Below are 22,962 nucleotides of genomic sequence, written 5' to 3'. Positions count from 1 at the left end.
AAAATGGCTATGCGAGTAACTGGACAACTGAGTAAGTGTGTGTGTGTGTGTGTGTGTGTGTGTGTGTGTGTGTGTGTGTGTAAAACAGGGAGAGAATACAAGAATAACAGGATACACACACACACTCATTAGTATGAGCAGGTGTTTCACCTTCATATTACATTCCAGTGAGTCTTCAAGGGAATTTGTTACAAGGGTGTGTGTGTGTGTGTGTGTGTGTGTGTGTGTGTGTGTGTGTGTGTGTGAGTGTGAGTGTGAGTGTGAGTGTCTGAGTGTGTGTGTGTGTGTGAGTCTGAGTGTGTGTGTGTGTGAGTGTGTGTGTGAGTGTGAGTGTGTGATCAGTTTTAAATAGTTTGTATGTAGTGTCAGTTCAAGGTCACTGCCAAACGCCCAGCCTGCAACAGGGGTTTGTAATCATAACACACACCACTGACATTAGATCACTGCTACCCATCTCTTGATCACAATGTGAAGCACTCATGCACACGCACACACACACACATACGTCACATCGCCATCACCCATCTCAATCAGTCTGAAGCATGTATCTCATGTTCTCTCATAAACACATCTCAAATACACACACAGTCGCCATTAGATTGCAGCTTCCCATCTCTCTATCAAACTATAAAGCATGTATGACACACACACACACACACACACACAAGGATACAAGGATACAAGGAAGTTTATTGTCACATGCATATAGTTACTGGACGTAAGAAAGATGGGGGGACCAAGAAGGAGCACCCAAGAGCAACAGGGGCAAGGAAAAACTCCCTTACCAAGGGAGAAACCTTGGGCAGATCCACGGCTCAAGGGGCTAACCCAACTGCCAGGGTCTTGGTGTGTGTGTGTTGGGGGGGATGACAAGGGAGATGGGATAGTGTGCTGTGTATGTGGGGAGAGGGCAGTGTGCACACGTGTGTTGGAGAAGCTTCCCATGAGACAATGTGCTGTGTATTGGGGGGGCAGTGTGCTGTAAGTATGTTGGGGATGTGTGTTGGAGAAGCTTCCTGATGTGCTGATGAAGCTTCCACACACACACACCTCGCTTGGCTAGTGTCCCAGTCACATTCCCACTGTTCAAAGCTGACATCCATCTCCTATACATTTGCTGCCAGTTGCACCACAAACGATCAAAGCAAGGCATGCTGGGAAACCTATGTCCTGCTGGGAGCTGTGGAGTGCAGGACGCTGGAGTGCGCACGCTGATCGACACGGACCACTGCTGCGCCAGGTCATCCATACCGAGGCCATGAAGGTCACTCTAACTCCACTCAGGTTTGGAGCACACTCCTCAGTGAGAAGATCACTATGGAGTGGGATCGCCCCGGTTCTGGCTGTGTTCTGGCCCAGAGGTGGCACTTGTATTTAGCTCTCCGCTCTTGTCATTATCTTAGCTTTGCTTCATTTCTTCTTTTCTCTCCCTCCTCTTTTTCTCCTGTCTCACTCTTCTGCACTTTCTTTTCTCTCACCCCTCTATATCACTTCAACCTCCTGCTCTGCCTCCCACTCTCCACTCATTTTCTCTCTCTCTCTCTCTCATCTCTCTGTCTGTAGAGAAATCAGCTCTAATGTAGTGAGACTGGGTAAATTTGGCCCTTGGTGTGGGCTGGCTTAATGTAGCTGAAAGAATGGCTGTCCAGTGGTGTGTGTGTGTGTGTGTGTGTGTGTGTGTGTGTGTGTGTGTGTGTGTGTGTGTGTGTGTGTGTGTGTGTGTGTGTTTAGCACCACTCAGGGATGATCGAGGCCTCTTCGTCAAAATGATGAAAGCTCACAGCCACAAAAAGCTTTTGGTTTAACAAGCCAAGGTCATCCAAGGACACATGCCCAATCCCGCTCCTCTACACCACACCCACTCTAACCCACAAGAGCCACGGTGCAGTCACAACCAGGAACAGAGTCTGACTGACTGGACTGTGGCTAGTGTGATGTAAACACAAACAAACAAACAAACAAACAAACAAACAAACAAACAAACACCCAACCAATGTGCCTGCATTGTTTCCAAAATGAAGCTGGCCAAAACACCTCTGACATTGAATCTAAAACGTGGGACATCAGAATGTATACCACTGTAATGACATAAAATATGGTTTTGAATTGAATTGAAAATTGAAGTGAATTCAAAAAGTCTATTAATCCTCCAATCTGTTAACATGTTTGTAAACATGATTCTTGTGTTTCATGTGGTGAATATAGAGTTTCTAATATCAATAATATTAATTAAAAAAACTACTACTGCTGTCCCATTCAAAAACCTGTGTTGCTACGCTGTCCTATACATGTAACAGCTGATGACGTTTGAAGTTAAATGAAAAGAGAGGCGTGTGAGCTCAGTAATAATTACCTACCGTACACACACTGAAGGACAGAAATGACTAATAACAAAAGAGGCAGCTTTCTCTCCATTTTAAAACTCTTTCATTTCTTATCTTTCTCTCTTACCCGTAACACTCTTCATCTCCTCTGCCTGATTCATTCACTCCATCTCTTCTGCTGTTCCATCTCTCTCTCTCTCTCTCTCCTCTCTCTCTCTCCCCCTCCTCCTGACTCTTTCTATACTTTATCTCCCTCCTCCCTTAATCTGGGTGTCTCGCTCTTCAGTAGAGCGCTCACACAGTTGAGGAGTGCAGACGCACACAGACAGAGGCATCAATCACTGCTCTTTCTCCTCTCCACGTCAGTAAGACACACACACACACACACACACACACACACACGCACGCACGCACGCACGCACGCTTTACAGCTCCCTCATCTTCTCCCTATATTTCGTCAGCTCTGCTCCGTAGAAGATTCCGGAACACCGCATTAGTAGTCAGGTGGCAGATCATATGTCTCTTTGCTAGGTTCAGATACACAAGGACCCTTCTGGAACATCATCTCAGCTTTTATCCTTCTTTATTCTCAGCATAGTGCCTTTATTTCTCCCTCTGTACCTTGTTTAAACATCAGCTGAAGTATCTTAGTTCTTCCTTCTAAGTTCTGATAAATCCCTTTGTTCAGCACTAACCCTCTCAAAACCACAGTCCACAGCAAAGCAGCTTTCATCTTGTGTGAACCAGTGTATAAGTCAGTTGTAACTTAAATTAGTACATATCACTCTTACCAATCTTTTTCATAAGTACAGCAAACAAACACATGTATATTCTAGTAAATGAAGGTTTTAAATGCAGTTGTTACACAATTGCTCAAGTGTTTAAAAGCGCTCCTCACCGTATTCCTCTGCCTGTCATCGTGTGTGTGTGTGTGTGTGTGTGTGTGTGTGTGTGTGTGTGTGTGTGTGTGTGTGTGTGTGTGTGTGTGTGTGTGAGTGAGTGGTGTGTGTGTGTGTGTGTGTGAGCCTGTATGTATATCGTTGAGTCTCTCTCTCTACTTATATGTTGCGGAGTCTCTCTCTCTCTACGTATATGTGAGTGTGCGTGCGTGTGTGCGTGTGTGTTTCTGTGTACTCACTGAGACATGACCGCTTGGCTGCAGCACTGGCTCCTCCAGAGCAAAGGTTTCCTCCCCGATGCACCATCTCCAACTCCAGATTAGACCTGAGACACACACACACACACACACACACTTGATGTTGATAAGCATTTACACACAATTTATAAACTCAGATATGATGTTGATAGCCACAAACATACATAACTTTTATATACTCAGACATGTTACCCATACCATACCCGCACCATTTATAAACATATAATAACAACATTTATAAACTCTTGTATGATGTTAATAAACACATACACACATAATTTATAAACTCTTGTATGATGTTAATAAACACACACAGCATTTATAAACTCACATATGATGTTAATAAACACACACACACGGCATTTATAAACTCAAGACTTTGGTGTCGATAGCACCTTGCTCTGCCAATCGAGCTGTAGGAAAATAGCAATGCTAAATAACAATGCAACCACTAATAGCATGCAAAATCATTGCGTTAGCTTCGAAAGCCAACATAGCTCATGGGCATGTATAGCGAAGACAACTATACACAACTTTTAGGTGAAAGGTATAACGAGAGCTCTCAAAAGACAACAAGGAACTTGGGCCAGCACTATCTCTGCACATCATCATTAAAAATCAATCTTGATTGTTGATACAGTATTGTGCAGTCAATGTCCAACATGAAAGAGAGATTGTAAGCCATGGTGGCTTCAGAGACATGCCCTCAATGCCACATCGGCAGTCTGCAGGGGTCCCAGCCAGCATGTGGCACAGGGAGTAACCCTTCTGCTGAACGTCTTTCTGGAGGAGGGGGGGTCCATCTGCTGCCGAAGTTTGAAAAGTTTTTGAAAGTGATGAGAGAACCTTTCTTCAAAGCAAGACTAACTGCCAAACTGATAGACTCCTCAGAGGGCTATAACTGACAGAGTGGCGCAAGGGTCTAGCTAGCACAGTTGTATTTTTTTAACCAGACCATAATATCCCCATTCTCTTTCAGCAACTTTTCCCTGCAGAATGTCCTAGCAACCTGTTCCACTTTCAGCTGCCAAAGTTGCAAGGAACTACTGGTTTAAGAGAACAACCCGCTCATCTCCCAACACACGGTAGCTCACACCTGAGTCATCATCCGGTTAGCTCACACTCAATACTTGCTGAGTCACTCTAACACATCTGTTCAGGCATATCTATTCCACTAATAGATCAAGCATATCTATTGACACAATTCCATGTCAGTTCATCTTCTGAGCCTTCTGCACATCTGCTGCCTCATTTCTGCTGAGTCATTCTTTGTCTGTTCTGTGAGACACCTGGGCCTTGGTCTAGCAGCTGGGCTGGCTACACAGATTGTGTGTGTGTGTGTGTGTGTGTGTGTGTGTGTGTGTGTGTGTGTGTGTGTGTGTGTGTGTGTGTGTGTGTGTGTGTGTGTGCTCTAACATACATATGCAAACCTGTGTTGCTACGCTGTCCTATACATGTAACAGCTGATGACGTTTGAAGTTAAATGAAAAGAGAGGCGTGTGAGCTCAGTAATAATTACCTACCGTACACACACTGAAGGACAGAAATGACTAATAACAAAAGGGGCACACACACACACACACACCATTTTCATCTGATTTCCCCTCCTTGACACCCCCAGAAAGTGACAAATGGATGAGTGCTGTCTGAGTAGAGGATAGAGGAGCAGACGCTATCAGCAGCTATAATGAATTAGACTGACATTCACACTCCGTCCTGACATTAGCCACATTCAGAGTATCCACAAGCAGCGGAGAACAGGACACAAGGCCTCTGGTGAGATGCCCAGGGTGTGAACGTGTGATATGTGTGTGTATTTATGTGTGTGTGTGTGTGTGTGTGTGTGTGTGTGTGTGTGTGTGTGTGTGTGTGTGTGTGTGTGTGTCTTGAGGGGTAAATGTACCATGGTTGACTTGGCGTTGCCATGGTGAGACCCATCTGGCTGCCACAGATAAGATAGACCCTGAGAGCAGCCAGTGGTCTCGCCATACCCTCAGGCAATCTGCACCTCTCACTGAGCACAATGACAGAGAGAGAGAGAGAGAGAGAGAGAGAGAGAGAGAGAAAGAACAGACACACAGAGTTGGAGAGAGCAGTGAAAGTGAGAGGCAGTGACTGTGACAGAAGGCTGAAAAGAGGGAAAGAAAGAGGGGGAGGGAGAGAAAGAGAGGAGAGAGACAGCAAGTGTAACAGAAGCAGACGGCAGATCTATTGTCTGTGTTGGCTGCTTGTCCACCACGTTATACTGCCCTCACCTTGCCAGACCATCAAACTGACCTCCAAGTCAGAGCATTAACCACAGACACACTGAGAGACGGACAGCTATAGGAACGGGCCTTCTCAAAAGATAAGACAAGACACCTACTAACAGATGATGAGAGGGATGGGATAGACAGACAGGCAGGCAGGCAGACAGACAGACAGACACAGACAGACAGACAGACAGACAGACAGAGAGACAGAGAGAGACAGAGAGAGAGAAAGAGAGGCAGGCAGGCAGAGACATATGACAGTGGCACAGGCAAACAGAGAAACCCACTCATAGACAGACCAACAGACAGATTAAACAATAGACCTACAGACAGACCGACAGACTGACCGATCAAACAATAGACCTACAGACAGACAGATAGAGATATAAGTAATTAGTGGTAGTACTTCCAAGAACTAGTTCCTCACCTGGCAACGGAGTACATGAAGAGGAAGTCGTTGTCGGGAGAGCCGGGGTTCTTGCCGTAGTCCATGTACTTCTTCTGCGTTGTGTTCTTGATGTCCTTGATGACGGACTCCATCTCCTTGGTGAGGTTGGACTCCGTCTGCACAGGGGCACCGTCCAGAGTAAGTCCAGAGTACAAGGCAGGGTAAGAATCAGAACTATAGTGATAATGGCTGAAAACTATCGCTCTAGCTCTATGAATGGCAACGGCCATAGATTATACTGTAGAACTATAACAATAACGATTTGAAGAACGATACCGTTGGGGATCACTTTTTTAGAGCAATTTTGAGAACGATAAAAAGCTGACAGCCAATCAGAATCCATCAAATTTTCATCAAAGGCTCATCACAGATTATCCGACAAAAATAATCTAGGGCCAGGATTCCAAGAGATAATTAAAAAAAAAAAAAACTTTCATGAGAGTTTTATGAAAATAATCTCTAAGGTTGTTCAATGGGGAAAAGCCCAGTAGCAAAAAGCCCTCAGTCACTTCTTTGATATGCACATAGAATTAAGAGCAGTAGCTTAGCATTGTAAAGCACCAATTAACAGATTATAAATAATTATAAATTATTGCAGTAGAAGTAGTGTGGGAGTAGTAGAGGGCAGTAGAAGTAGTGTGGGGGTAGAACCACAGCAAACAGACAGATGTGAGCAGTTAAGGAGGGGTGGAGAGTCATTCCATATAGCTGCGTTTTCTGTATCAAATCTGGCTCAGATCTGGCTCAGATCTGGCCCAGATTTGCTCCAGAGGCAGCTGGTTAGCTGGGGGTGTGTGTGGACGTGAGAATGGAGCTGTATGGGAGGTGAATACATACAGAGAGCGGAGTCCATCTCTCTCACTGACTGTCGTCAAAGTCACTCCAAAAAAACAGCACACATGAGATGATGGGGTGAATGAGAATGGAAAATAAAATGAAAATAAAAAATGGAGAATGTGATGGAAAGAAGAGAGATGAATGGAGGAATAGAGATGCAGAGAGAGGAGGAGTTGGACTGACAGATATGGAGAATACAACACACTTGAGGAGAGAAAGAAGAATGAGGGAAAAAAAGAATGGAGATGATGAGATGGAGATGGAGAGATGGAAAAGGAGAGATGGAGAGATGGAGAAGGAGAGATGGAGGGATGGGGAGAGATGGAGAGATGGAGACAGAGATGGAGACAGAGAGATGGAGAAGGAGAGATGGAGATGAAGAAGGAGAGATGGAGATGGAGAAATGGAGAGATGGAAATGGAGAGATGGAGATGGAGAGATGGAGATGGAGAGATGGAGGAGAAGGAGAGATGGAGATGGAGAGATGGAGAAGGAGAGATGGAGACAGAGAGATGGAGACAGAGATGGAGATGGAGAGATGGAGATGGAGATGGAGAGATGGAGATGGAGATGGAGATGAGAGATGGAGATGGAGAAGGAGAGATGGAGAAAGAGATGGAGATGGAGAGATGGAGACAGAGAAGGAGAGATGGAGATGGAGATGGATGGAGATGGAGAAGGAGAGATGGAGATGGAGATGGAGATGGAGAAGTAGAGATGGAGATGAGATGGAGAGATGGAGATGGAGATGGAGATGGAGAAGTAGAGATGGAGATGAAGAAGTAGAGATGGAGATGGAGAAGGAGAGATGGAGATGGAGAAGGAGAGATGGAGATGGAGATGGAGAAGTAGAGATGGAGATGGAGAGATGGAGATGGATGGAGAAGGAGAGATGGAGATGGAAAGATGGAGATGGTGGGAGTGGCACTGAGCAACAAAGTTGCTGATATGGAGAAAAAGAAAAGGTAAACAAAAAGAAACCCAAAAAGGTGGCGTGGTGGGAGGGGGTAGTGTGTGTGTGTGTGTGTTTGCCTTACAGTGTCACCGCTTACGGGGAAAATGGCCAGCTGGTCCTGCAGGTCCTCCACCTCCTTGACCAGCACGTGCGTGGGCTTGCTGCTGGGCATGTGCCAGGCCCCCACCTCCGAGCCCCGGCCAGGTCGGCACGGCAACACGCTGTTGGCAAATTGCCGGCACAGGGGGCAGGTGAACTCGCCCTTGTCCACCGAAAAGCCCTGAAGCACCTGGTCATTCTGCAGGAAGGAGGAGAGGAGGAGAGCATGGCACGGCACGGGTCACTCTGAGACAGTGAATGAAGAAATGGAACCTCAACTGTGCTATTTCAATGAACAATGAATGACTTAATGAATGAGATAATAAAACAGATGTACTTTTCACCAGTTTAGGTACTGTACTTTTTATTACTCCATGTAGTTTGCTATACTCATTATATCATACAGTATGTGTGTTATAGCAGAGACTTTCTAATGAGGAGACACAGCACTCAAAAAATCCTCCATAGAAATGCATGAGGTTAGTTTGTAACGTTGTCTACACATATCCCACCCCTTCCTCGGCAAAACGTTGACATGTGAATACATTGAGCCAATCATGTGGTGTGATGTGAATACATTGAGCCAATCATATGTTGTGTTGTGAAGACATCTTCCCAAATCATGTGTTGTGAACTCGCCGCTGGAGCAAGATTGGTGTCGTGAAGCATTGCGCATGCGCATTTCTGCTGAATAGGATGCCCGATGAGTGCCCAAAAAGTACTGCTATATGGCCGCCGAGTGGAGGGACTTGCCTAAAAGGACTTTGGTTATAGTCATTAAAACAGCATAACTCTCAAAAAGAATTTCAAGTTTTTGCCTGAAATTGCACTGTGCCTATTTACAAGGGCATTGTTCCCACCTCTTCTGGGGCCTACCATCAAATGTTGGACCTCTATAGAAAGCTGAGAACCTCTAGTTTTCGTGGGAAACAGTCAAAATAAATGTGTGATGTACTCACTAAGAGTTACAGAGGCTAGAATATAGTTTTTTCTTTCTGCCGGATTACAAGCATCTCTGAACTGACCACATTTCAGCCCTCTAGGTCTCTTGATATCCCTTAGAAAACCCTAGCATCAAAGTTGTGTGCAAAAGTAGACAATATAGAATGAAAATATGAGTGCTTTAGACTATTATTTGCCAATGCCCATGGTAAAATGCCTATGGATACTCCCCCATAGGACTTTTGTTATCCAAAAATTGCCATACTGACAATCAAATGCTTACTGCACATGAACCCTTTTGTGTAGAAGCATAATCCTGGTCTCAAATGAAAGGTAACACTTTTGAGGTTTCATGCTTGTATTTGGATTATACTTCAGGGGTTCTGATATGGAATGACTACACTGAATATGCAATTCTATTTTTGCATTTACTTTGTTGGTTCAATGAGTGTGTATAAGATAGACTATACATCTGTACAACTAATGTTGGATAACACAACATGAAGATAAAATTTCTATGGATTCTTGTGAATATTTCAGTACCCAATATGTTGCATCTACTTATTGTGCTGCAGCTACACTGCAGCCAGAAGTCAGGGTAGCACCAAAAGCGGAAGGGGGGAGGGGGGCATTTTGGATCAAATTTAATTGAGACATAATAAGATTAATCTGAGAATATAAAGCACTATACAGATTGTACATGAAAAAAAGTTGTCATTTTGGATTCCCAAGAGTCAAAGCTTTGAAATGGTGTATAACATTACTATGCTACATAGCAATATGGTGCATACAATTGATTTAGAATGTTGGGGGGAGGTGGGGGAGGGGGCAAATATTCCAGCAAATATTTGATTGCACCATAAACAGATAATGTCAATATAAACATCACAGCAGTTTGAAATGGGTTTGACATCAAATCTGCGGGTCACCACACAATGGTAACACCCATTTAAAGAGAGCATAATCTGTCCCAACCAATCAGCATCAGGTATCCAACAGACCGATGCTTAGGCACGTATGACCTTAAGGAGAGTGGGCAATCTCCAGGTGAGATTCTGGTGGATTCTGGAGTTGGGTACAAAAAAGGCCGAAAAGAAGAAGAAAAACCCCCAAAGATTTAAGCCCCGTCAATGACTTATGTGTTTACGCATCCAGTCCCCACCAAGCCATCACTTCTCTGATTCTGACTGAACGCATGACCACTCGCCCTGTGAGGGTGACAAATGACTGGTGAGAAGTGTGCTTTCAGTGTTGATGTTTATGTCAGATAGGGAAATATGAAACGGCCGAACAGAAACATTTACAACCCCTTCCCACAACCAGGGACGCCACATCAACAGGGAAGCCACATCAACAGGGACTGCACATCAACCGATATGTCCTGTGATGGTAGAATGTCACTGTCACCAGAGGTATCCTAAAGGCAACCATGCAATCTCTCTCAGGGTGTTTTAAAGTGCGGTGATGGATCAGTGCCCTCCAGTTAACATTGTCAGGACGGACGAACAGACACAGAGACAGACAGACAGACAGACAGAAGCACAGAGACATTCATCTGGGGGAGGTGTCGCCACGGTGATGGATGAGCTCTTAACGATGTGTCAGACATGCGAGGAGAGGCGGGCGTGTTCTAGCCTTCAGGGTCAAGGGTGAAAGCGGCAGATGCGTACGAGAGCCCAAGGTCACCAAGGACCAGCGACAGTAGGACAGCTGCTCTTAACTGATAAACTGGTGAGGGAACAAACCTCTTGTCTGATTCTAGCTATTAGATGTCCATCAATTTGTGTGTCTTTGTGTCTTAGTAGCACACAGTAATGAGCTAGCTATGTGTGGAGAGGTCTATAAACTACAGTGTCTTAGTGTGGGGAGAACTGAAGAGGTCTGATAGCAGCTCACAGAGGCTGCGATTGGCAACATTACAGTAACATTACAGTAACATTACATCTGGTGGCTTTTACGTTGGCTCTACGCTCACCAGGTCTCATCAGATTTCCCTCTCAACCACTCTCCTAACTTACTATTCCCAAAGACCAATCCAGACTTGTCCTTGTGGATAAAAAAAGTCTTCCACAAGAGTGAATGTAAACTGGGGACTGCGTTCCCTGAGAGGGCTTGTTGAGCCCCCGCTGTGGTTAGCGTGAAGACAGATCGTTTCTAAGGACCATCTCCATCATTTCACCGGCGATCGATTCAGCTTGTTCTCGCAAGTTGCCACTGGGCTACCGCCGTGAGGACCTGGAATGCTTCCAACTCAGTCACTGAGTGATAGTGCCAGGTTGAGTGGTGACGTTCTGTGTGGTCTTCCCCATAGTGTGTGTGGCCTGGCTCTTACCCTCAACGACTCCATGTAGGACTTGTGGCAGTCGATGTGCAGCGTGTGGCCACAGGTCTGTACGTACACGCCGCCGTCCCAGCCGATGGACACCGACTGCAGACAGGAACTCTAGGAACGCAGACGAGCGGAACAGAGCAGGGGTCAGGGTTCAAACGACATGTAAATATTAGTGATCACCTATTCCTGGACAAACCTTAGTGTTGACTTATTCCAATAAAACATCAGTGTTGACTTATTCCATCAGTGCATGGGTTATCTCAATAGTCCACACAGAAGTAATACTACTCATTATCAATACTGTTGATGTTCAACAAGAGCACTACATGTTCGTGTTTGTGCAGTGGAATGGGTGATACGGGATAATCATCTGTAGGGACAGAAGAGCAGCAGGTATACAGTAGGGTCTATTTGTTCTAGAAGATGAAGGCGTGCGTGAGTGTGTGTGTTGGGGGGGTTACTGGGTAAGTAAACAACCCCTACATTCACAAATACAGATCCCCCCTCCTTAACAAACACAATAATCTCAAACAATCTATACCTATGCACTGCAAATATGGTTGCATGTATTGACTTCCAAGGAAGATTATTTTGTAATGCCTGTCAGTGCATTTGTGTGCCCAAACCAAATGGTGGAAGCCTTGGCATGTGTGTGACGTGTGTGTGTGTGTGTGTGTGTGTGTGTGTGTGTGTGTGTGTGTGTGATTTTCATTACATGTGTCCCCTCATGCTCACGTACATCTTTAAAGTCGCGCTGCATGAGGGAGAGTCGCACGTCGCTGGCGGCTCCACAGGTGTCTTCTGGGTAAATGTGCTCTTCGTCGCTGGTGGGTAGCCTCTTGGGCTCGTCACTTCTGCACCGGTGGCCCAGCACTGCAAGAAACAGCCAATCACAAACATCCCCTCGGTCAGATCCTTAGGTCTAGCCAATCACAAACAACATCCCCATCAGATTCCTGGGACTAGCCAATCATAAGCAAACAAACATGCAACTCAGAAGACAGGGCTGGGATCAATTATAAACACTACTTAACTAGATAACACTACTCAGACTTTAGGGCTCACGAGAAGGTCATCTCCTCTGATCAACTCACAATACTTGACCACCAATCACTAAAATTGATCTTACAGCTCTCATCTTTAGCCTCATCAATCATCCTGTCCCAGCGCATCGCCAACATTATGCTAATCAAACATTATAGACCACCCCATCACCAACAATATGCTAATCAAACATCAACGTCCAGCCTATCAGCAAAGGGATGCTAATCAGGTATCAGAATGCTTTATGACGCCGCATGAAATTAGCATATCATTACAGGCAACAGGGTTTTCTGTCAGGAACATCAATCACATGGAGGGTTTGTTTATGGCACAGATGTTTCCTCCTCTGCAAGGCAACCTATAAATTAGCTACAAAAATGATAGCCAATTTCCCCTGCCTAATCTTCATAATCAAACTCAAGTGGTAAACTCTCCACATTTTAAAGCTCGTAGTTTTGTTATTTTCTCGAATGGCTATTTTAAGTAGTAATTTGGGTGACTATCGAGAGGTTATCTGCCTGTTAAAACGCTACGGCTGCTTTGACCTTGACACTACACACGAGAGCCACACGTTCTTTACGAGCACTTGCATTGCTCACACTTGGACAGGTCGCTAATAAAACAAGCCGTTTATTTTCATGACAGTGAGCGATCGTCGTTATGTTGGCAAAGTCACCCGCAAAATTACCGTGGGAGGCGGCGGCCGCGATGACTGCTGGGAGAATGAGACCCAGACAAATGCCATGGGTGACTGATGAGCCAATTATAAGAGCAACTAAGCCACCATTTGCAAGCAGCCTCACACAGACAAAGGGCTAAAGCCATTGGCCGAAAGTGAAACCTACGTTATAATAAACCGCGCCACAGGTTAGCGTGCCTGTGAGCTCTAGGCTAGTCAGCGGGATCATGTTTACACACTTGTTGATTTAAGCATCACAGTGCCATTTCAATAGGTGTTTATTTTAATTAACACAACAAATCTTCTGACTCGGTAAAAACAAACACAAACATTATCGGGCTTATATCTCAGGACTGACGCACATAATGAATGTGGTGAACATCTGTGGTGATCTGAGGACATCAGCATTACTGTTGGAAGATTAAGGCACTAAAGTAGTTCTTCAATGATACATACACAATCCCTGGATTCACTGCGGCTGCTGGAGATCTACCAATGAATCATTTTGCAGACTAACCTGCCTTACAAGCCGCCTGAATGTTGTATATGACCTGTACTGGAGATTGAATACCTTGTAAGGAAAGTAGCGTAGCCTAGCCTATAAGTACAGTTTTACCCCAGGATCAGCTGTAGTAATGCTCTACCAAGCAGGGCAACAGCAATTGCGTGTCTTATGGAGTGCAGTTTGACCACCATGTTACAACCAGTAGCTCAAAAACTGTAGCCCTGGACATCTCACCTGTAGCCCTGGTCATCCCACCTGTAGCCCTGGTCATCCCACCTGTAGGCCTGGACATCTCACCTGTAGCTTTAGGTATCTCACCTGTAGCCCCGGACATCTTACCTGTAGCTTTAGGTATCTCACCTGTAGCTTTAGGTATCTCACCTGTAGGCCTGGACATCTTACCTGTAGCTTTAGGGATCTCACCTGTAGCCCTGTGCATGTCGCCTGAGACTGATGTGTCCCACCCATCTCTGTCACCCAGCTGTGGGCATCTCACCTGAGGAGGCCTGCAGCAGCACCACCAGGCCAGTGGGCCGGTCCTCAGTGGAGGGGCCGCTCTGGCCACAGATGACGCAGTCATACAGCACCTCCACACTAGCCTCCTCCGACGCCTCCAAGTCCATGCCTGGGTCAGCATCTGGAGTCTCTGTACACACACACACACACACACACACACACACACACACACACACGTCAGAAAATACATGAACAGTCATCCTGATGTGACTCCACTGAAAGTCTCTATTGAAGAAAAGAATGGTATTCGGATCAACAATCAGTGACTATCCTTCATTTTCTACCTTAACAAGTATCAGACACACAAACACTTAACACCAGTCTCTTTACAGATACACGCACTCTTTGCACACGCACGCACGCACGCACGCACGCACGCACATACATACATACACAATAAAGTGAGAAAATACATAAACAGTCATCCTTCACTGAAAGTCTCTATTGAAAAAACTCTCCTTACTTTTCTAGTATGATGATTTAAAGTCACAGACACAGACACAAACACACTCAAACGCTCTTTACAGATACTGTGGAAGAATGCTGGAGAAATGTACTCTGTCAAACCCCACACAAGGACAACACCACACTACCACCAACTCAGAGGGGAAACACAAAACAATAAAATCCATACTCATTTATTCACATAATGCACGACCAGAGATCCTGAAAAGCAAACTTCTGCAGCTCAATTATGTTGAAGAATGAAAATAATAAGTTCAGAGAAGCACGGATGACTACCTACTCATGGAGCCGTGAGAAAAAAGAAGGGATAGAAACAAAGAAACAGAGAAGGAGAAGAGGAGGAGGAGAAGAAGAAGAAGAAGAAGAAAGGAGAAAAACGCAATCAGTGGAAGAAATGAAAACTAAATGGCTTTTTTGCCCTCTCTCTCTCTCCCCATTAAATTAACACGCAGATTATGGGGCAGCCAGAGAGCGTCTGGGAGCTGCCATGTGTAAAAAAAACAAAAACATTAGAGGGTAATGTGCTGTGAAGAGGCCCCTTACTGGGGCTCAGTGTGTGTGTGTGTGTGTGTGTGTGTGTGTGTGTGTGTGTGTGTGTGTGTGTGTGTGTGTGTGTAAAAGAGAGAGAGAAAGAAAGAGAGAGAGAAAGAAAGAGAGAGAGAGAAAGAGATAGAGTGAGAGTGTGTGTGTGAGAGAGAGAAAGAGAGAGAGTGAGAGTGAGAGTGTGTGTGTGTGTGTGTGTGTGTGTGTGTGTGTTTTGAGAGTATGCATTTGAGAGAGAAAGAATAAGAAATGTAGGAATGGATGGGTATGTGTGAACATGCAATGGGTAGGTGTGTTATGAGAGTGTATGTGTGTGCGTAGCGTACATGCGTGTGTGTGTGTGTGTGTGTGACAATGCGGGAGAGATTGCATTGTTTCCATTATTTTCTCAGGTCTTCCCCTCTATATTTTAGCTGATAGTTCCCTCAAGCTTACTACTGATTGGCTTCCACAAACTTGCCTTACATGTAGTTCTGCATCTGCATAATTCATCTGAACAATGCACGCACGCATGCACGCACGCACGCACGCATGCACGACCCTTCTAGCTCACTCCATTTGGGCTGAGTGGCATGTAGCTTGAAGATTAATTACCTTTGGTGAAATGAGTTCTAAATGTTAAAGAGTGTGTTCAATTTCAGCGGTAAATATTGGGCAGAAATGTCAACACAGAAGGCAGATTGATCTATGGGTTAAGGCTGCCCCTGATATTTCAGAGGTGTGTGTGTGTGTGTGTGTGTGTGTGTATGTGTGTATGTTTTAAGGGGTTGGGAGGCGTTGCAACCATTGCTCCAGGCAATCTGTGTGTTGCAGTGCAAGGAACATACGAGAGTAAAGTGTTATACATGCATTGCCATTGTGGCACATACATTACACACAGGTACACACGCAATCTTTGGAATGGAATCAAAAACCAAACTGAAGAACAAATAAAAATAAGAACCAGAAAGACCTTTTGAAGACGATAAGAATTCTGATCATTCACACACACTTCAAAATACAAACACCAACACATCCCTAACAGCATTTTGAAAAAAACAAGACTCCTTGCTTTAACTGATCCACAAAAATAAGACAATTTCAGCTGTCACTAAGCTCTGTTTCACCATGAACTAATGATGACAAATGCACCATTCAGGGTTAATGGACTTGAATATAGCAGCACTAAAAATGGAAACGACTGTCATTGGCTTGACATTTTTCCCCTTGATGTGAAGGTGCTGCTATGCCATGACACCATGGTGGTCCCGTAATCCCATCATCAGCTGTGGAGACTCTTCATTAGGACTCATTTACAGGGCTCAATGAGGTCGATAGGAGGCTGTGTGTGTGTGTGTGTGTGTGTGTGTGTGTGTACTGGCAATTCACCATCCTTAAACCTTAGACACACACACACACACACACTACATCTGATCTGTGCATGAACACAAGGAGCAAGACCTTTGTGTCTTGTGTCTTTTGTCTATTACTAAAAGCAGACTCCAGTGAAGGTGAATCTTTTTTTTTTTTGAGAAGGACTTGGAAGATAAAAAATAAAGAGATTGCAAAAAAAATGAGAAGGATTAGCATCCTATTATCCGAAGCAAAAAAAAGCAGAGCAGAGGGGTCACACATGGTCTCCTTCTCCTGAACCCATCTTTTCATCGGCCTACAGGGAGCATCAGAGCAGAGAAACGACTGTTTGCACAGATGCGCTTACTGCATGGCCAATTTTTACCTCATAAAAAAGGGAAGAAAACAAACAAACAAATAAACAAATAAATAAATAAATGTTAATGTAAATATTGAAGTCTCCTCACTGACCTTGATTCGATCTGGGGGTGGGGTTGGGAGACCTGTGTGTGACTAGTTTCCGTTTTTTTCCGTGCTGATAAGCTCGAACGCACAGAATGCTTAATCCATAAAATACTCTTACTCTGTCACTCTCACACACACACACACACACACACACAGCCCCTCAATGTCAGCAAGGACATCTGTGGCAGAACCAATGCAAGCAGCAATATTTCAAATCCAGATATTCTTCAGCGTGTTTCCAGCCACAATAATGCTTTTATCGCAGCATTAAAATAAAGGGAGCTAGAGCACACAACCCTATTAAAAATTCCACAGATAGCTCACGTGTCATCGCTGTCTCTTAACAAGAGAACAATCTTGAAGACACACCATTGTTCTTAATGTGTGGAATACATAAGGACCTACAAGATAGAGAGATGTATGATGTGCTCAGGGCTGTCTTTGTAATGATGTGATCCGCAAACGACTGATGTAAGAAGATACCAATTCCCAGGGCATCAGTAAGCCCGTTTGACTTCTCATCACCTGAACTGCCATGGCACAAACACCATTTAAACCATCAGGCGAATCCTTTTTTGACCTCAGTGTTAGCACTGAAAAAGCTGTAGCGTGTAGCTCTGGATTACCATATGGCAAGGAGTCCTCTTAACTCTCCAGTTCTCAAACTTTTTCCTGTCATTTCCCACTTTGGAGGTGGGGAATTTTCAAGCCCCACTTGACCCTATCAACCAGGCAAAATAGAAACTTCAAATTTTTTTTTTGTCATTTTGATTCCAAGTTACATTTCCACCTCGGTCCGCTGAATTTTGGTCTCTATATGACTGTTCGGATGTGGCTGTTTTGTTTTGAATCTATGATCTTCCTTGTCAAAAAAGATAGGCACATCTTTATTATTATTATTATGTCCTCCTGTTCCTCGCGCCCCACCTGTCATGTCTCTATTCCCCACTAGTGGGGCCCGCCCCACACTTTGAGAACCACTGTCTTAGCCCCAGAGAAGGGTACCCATAGGGAATAGAGTATCTCCCTGTAAGGGTGATAGCGGGTTAGCATTTAGCTTGTGTTCCAGCAGGACAATTAGCATGTTAGTGCGGCTTATCAATCAACTTGTGTTTCCGCAAGACAATTAGCGTGTTAGCAAGTTAGCATTTAGCCTGTGTTCCTACACTGCATATAGACTCCACGTACTTCTGTACAATACCTAATTTGAGTCCATAGGTGTGTCAACACTAATTACTATGATGATACAAAGTGTGCTGCAAGTGCACTCATGGTGCACTCATAACAGTCAAAAAGCTGTTCATGTTTTGACAAAGTATGACTATGCTGCTATCGAATAGAAGACACCAGTAACTTTTATGTGTAAATGTTGAGATCGGCATTTCCGCTAAGTGAACAGTGTCCTAGTGTTTGATTTGAGTAAACACTGTTGAAATTCAAGCACGGAAGTACACGGATTGGAACAGAGTGAGTGTGTTAGCAGGATAACATTTAGCCTCTGTTCCAGCATTGATGTTAGCATGTTAGCGTTCAGCCTCTGTTCCAGCATCGACGTTAGCATGTCAGTATTCAGCCTCTGTTCCAGTATTGGCGCTACAGACACACACATACTTTCTCTGTAATGTGTGCAAAGTACACAACATACTCAGCCCAATGGCGCACACACACAAGTTTCCCAGTTTCTCTCTCCCTCTCAAACACACATACACTCCTTCAAGGGTACATTATTGAAGCGTTGTGGGAAATAGTATACATGTGTCACCTTGTAACAAAAAGCTAAACTTATTTAAGGAAATCCAACGTTTTTGACCCAAGCTCCTTTCCTACAAGAACAAAACAAATTCTCTCTCTCTCATGGTCAACACGCAAACAAACCCACCCGACCGACCAACAGACAGACAGACACACACTCTGACCACTGATGTTGTTTCTGGTATTTCAAATGACATTCAAAGTTATGTAGATCAACCAATTATAAATCCAACACTGATAGGGCCCCTATCAGGATGTGTTGTTCAAGAAAAAGTTAAAATATCAATGAACTTCAGGAATCACTCAGTGCAAACCAGACAGATTGGTACTGTTGCTGATCCATTGGGTTGAAGGCACTTCAAAGGCCACACTCCTCAATGTGTCAAAACATCACATTGACCTTATGTGTGTGGGTGTGATCAAAGAGATAACTAATACTTAAGTGAGTGTGTGTGTGTGTGTGTGTGTGTCTCTGTGTGTGTGTGTGTGATTGTGTGTGTGAGTGTGCTTCAGTGTGAAAAAAGTAGAAGCAAAGATGGGAAGGAGATAACCGAAATGTGTGTGTGTGTGTGTGTGTGTGTAGTATCTGTCTCTCTGCCTCACGGTCAGTGTGTGTGTAAGTCAACTTAAATATGAACACTATGTCTCTGTGTGTGTGTGTGTGTGTGTGTGTGTGTGTGTGTGTGTGTGTGTGTGTGTGTGTGTCTGTGTGCGTGAGTGCGTGTGTGTGTGCCTCCTTACCCACGTCCATGGCCGTCTCCATGAAGCTCTTCTGCCTGGAGGCGAACTCTGCCAGCAGCTTCTGCTGTCGCTCACGAGCCCTCTGGCGCCTGAGGGGAAACACACCAACCACGGTCTCAGCTAGACTGCCCAGTGTGTGTGCACGAGCGTGCGTGTGTGCGTGTGTGTGTACATGTGCGCCTGAGTTACTCCACACCCCTGTCAGTGTGTGTGTGTGTGTGTGTGTGTGTGTGTGTACATATGCATCCATTTTATATTTTTTATACATTGTATATTACTCCCTGTGTGTGTGTGTGTGTGTACTGTATGCAAACTGCGGACACACTCCACACATTAACAGGTGGAGGAAAGCCCTATAGGACATATTACCATTTACAGTGAGATTTCATGCAACACATTTCCCTCCATGTTGCTTTCTCGATTAGGTGTCGAGATTTCTTTCTGCAGGTTTCTTCTTGTCTCTCTCTGCCCCTTTCTCTTCTTCTTACTTCCTCTCTTCCTCTCTCTCTTTCTCTCTTTCTCTTCCTCTCTCTCTTCCTCTCTCTCTTCCTCTCTCTCTTCCTCTCTCTCTTCCTCTCTCTCTTCCTCTCTCTCTCTTCCCCTCTCTCTCTCTTCCTCTCTCTCTTCCTCTCTCTCTTCCTCTCTCTCTTCCTCTCTTCCTCTCTGCTTTCTTTCTCTTTCTCTCTTCTGCTCTCTCGTACACAAACACATTTCACAGCTCTCATCCACACCACATCGCTCTAACGCTCTTAATTACGCTACCCAATTCATTTGTAAATAGCTTTATTGGCATGAACGTTTCAGTAACGTTATCATCACAGCTCAAATACATGTCCTCTCCTGTCCATCTACCTCTCCTCTCCCGTCCATCTACCTCTCCTCTCCTGTCCATGCTCTTCTTGCCATCTCTCTGCTACCCTCTCCATTCCTCTCTTTCTCTCTCTCTTTCTAATCCCCCCATCCCTGCACACACCTCTCCTCCCTGTCCATGCTCTTCCTTCCATCTCTCTGCTACCCTCTCCATCCCTCTCTTTCTCTCACTCTTCTAATCCCCCCATCACTGGACACACCTCTCCTCCTTGTCCATGCTCTTCTTGTCGGCGGGGCTGTTCTTCTTGGGTGGCACAGGTGGGCACTGACGCCCGCAGGCCTCCTGGATGCAGCGTCTGCTGAGCCGGCTGCGCGCCGACGCCTTGCCCAGGATGCGCTGGATGGCCGTCAGCCCGTCGCCGTGGCCGACCGAGGCGGCGGGGTCAGCGAGGTCGGCGCCCTCCTCCAGCTGGGCGGCAGTCAGCGGAGTGGCGCCGCGTGCCGACAGCTTCCCGTGCAGCTTGACCAGCAGGGACAGCATGCTCTCGCGCACCTCCAGGATCTCGGTGACCAGCTGCGGGGCGGCGGCGGGCAGCGGACGCCAGGTGCTGGGAGGTGCCCGGCGGGAGCCAGCGGGCCGAGGACGAGCTCTTGGGCCGCGTGGCGGCAGAGGCCGCGGCCAGGCTGGCCTCCCGGTTGCTGCGGTTGATGATCTCCTGGAACTTACGCCGGCGCTCGGCCACCAGGCTAAAGAGCTGCGCCTCACGCAGGTTCTGGGGAAGGGAGGGACACACACACATGCAATTACACACACACACACACAATTATAGACACACATATACACACAGAGGAAGTACTGACAAACTAATTCCAAAGAAGCATGTACACAAACACATGCATGTTTATAAACACACACAAACACACAAATAAAGACACACACACACAAACACACAGGACACAGACACACACACACAAACACAGACACAGACACATACACACACACACACACACACACACCATTCAACTCCTCTGAAAAATAAGTGCCTGTGACAAGAAACATGAGCACACAGCCACCACACTTGAGTAAACAGGCACACTGACTTTCAATAACACACACACACACACACACACACACACACACACACAAGCATAAATCACTTCCTGTCTGTGTGTCCTCCATCAGTGCGTGTGTGTCTGCAGTAAGGGGCCATAACTCGGCCAGTCAAAACGGCTCCATCAAACGGAGCCACTTAAAAACCCATTAGAGACAACCAGGCCTTCAGAGGCTCATCAGTAGCTGTGGCGGCCCAGCCGCGGGCCTCCTGTCTGGGGGAGGAGGGGGGAGCAGATGAGGGATGCCTGGAGCTCAGGCCTGGCAAGCCTGTTCAATAAACATCCATCACGGTCGCGGGGGCCCAGACCTGAGCCGAGTCCAGCCCAGACCTGAGCCGAGTCCAGCCCAGACCTGAGCCGAGTCCAGCCAAGCTGAGCCGCCGGCATCAGTCACGGGGACGAGGCGAGAGTCGGGGCGGACGAACCACTCGTTTGGGTCAACATGCTCATCATCGACTTACAAGCACACACACACACACACACACACACACACACACACACACACACAGACACTCACTAACACACAGACACACACACAGACACACACACACACACATTGAGCATTCAAGACTTAATTAGTTTCAGCATTCCCAGGACACAGGCTGTCAGAACACACTGCACACTCCAACGCAAACCGACACAGGCAGCAATTCTCATATTGACATATCAATCAGTAGCACACATTCAATCCAGCTCTCGCTCTCTCTCTCTCTCTCACACACACACACACACAAACAGAGTGCATGCACACTCATTTCCAACCCAAGCGTCTCCAATCCAAGCCAACAGCGAAAGACACCGACATAGCAGGACATCCTACAGGCAGAGGCTACCTGCACTGTAGGATACAGACAGTTAATCACAACTCTGATCATATAGAAACCCGGACAACCACACAGAAGACCCAAAGCGCACACACACACACACACATACAAACGCGCATACACGCGTGCGCACAAACACACACACAGCTAACCTCTCTCCAATTCCCTGAGAGTTGTCGGCGTGGCTGTGAAAGGCAACACTTTGGGCATTAAGAGAAGCACTGGCAGGAGCCTACCAACAGGTCACTTGGGCTAAATACTCGGTCTCTAAAGTAAACAATAGTACCCTTGTTGTCAACGGAACTCAAGGACAATCTGTGTGTGCACTTGTGCTGTTTACGTGTGCATGTATCTGGGATGGGTCCAAATGTGCCTGTGTCTGTATTTGTGTAAGCCTCTGTTTGTGTCTGAGCATGTGTGAGCTTGTGTTTCTTTGCATGCATGTGTCAGTGTGTGTATGTATGCATGGTATGTGTGTCTGCATGCATGGTGCGTGTTTGTGAGTGTGAGTGTGTGTGCGTGTGGGTTTGTTTGGGAGGCGTTTGTCATTTGTGTATGAAGGTCAGAGGAATGTTTGCTTCTGAACTATTATTTGGGCTGAGATCACCACTATCATTGGTTTTCACACACCTGACTGGCAAGGCTGCTCTCGGTGCTGCTGTTAGGTGTGTGTGTGTGTGTTCTCCCCTTTGCTATTCTCCCCCTCACCAGCCTGGGTGGCAACAAGAGTGTCACGTTGGTGCTGGATGTGTGTGTACTTTTAAAGAAGTTTCCCAAACAGCAGTCATGGTCGGACGGTCGCACCACATGATATTTTGATACTTCACA

General features: G+C 45.8%; 1 protein-coding gene across 1 annotated transcript in view; it reads right to left on the bottom strand.

Annotated features, from left to right (window-relative positions):
• Positions 1–22,962, bottom strand: part of ubr3 (ubiquitin protein ligase E3 component n-recognin 3) — a 73,883-nt gene that overhangs the window by 14,849 nt on the left and 36,072 nt on the right. The window contains exons 23-31 of the mRNA XM_048238643.1: positions 20,843–20,970; positions 20,458–20,805; positions 19,388–19,476; positions 14,070–14,219; positions 12,085–12,218; positions 11,346–11,456; positions 8,070–8,270; positions 6,160–6,296; positions 3,463–3,548 (exon numbers count right to left, since the gene is read on the bottom strand). Coding sequence (XP_048094600.1) covers positions 3,463–3,548; positions 6,160–6,296; positions 8,070–8,270; positions 11,346–11,456; positions 12,085–12,218; positions 14,070–14,219; positions 19,388–19,476; positions 20,458–20,805; positions 20,843–20,970 — 1,384 coding nt within the window. The remainder of the gene's footprint in view (positions 1–3,462; positions 3,549–6,159; positions 6,297–8,069; positions 8,271–11,345; positions 11,457–12,084; positions 12,219–14,069; positions 14,220–19,387; positions 19,477–20,457; positions 20,806–20,842; positions 20,971–22,962) is intronic.

The sequence above is a fragment of the Alosa alosa genome, chromosome 3 (assembly GCF_017589495.1).
Source record: "Alosa alosa isolate M-15738 ecotype Scorff River chromosome 3, AALO_Geno_1.1, whole genome shotgun sequence".
Classification (NCBI taxonomy): Eukaryota; Metazoa; Chordata; class Actinopteri; order Clupeiformes; family Clupeidae; genus Alosa; species Alosa alosa.
This window is presented reverse-complemented; position numbering and strand designations above follow the sequence as displayed.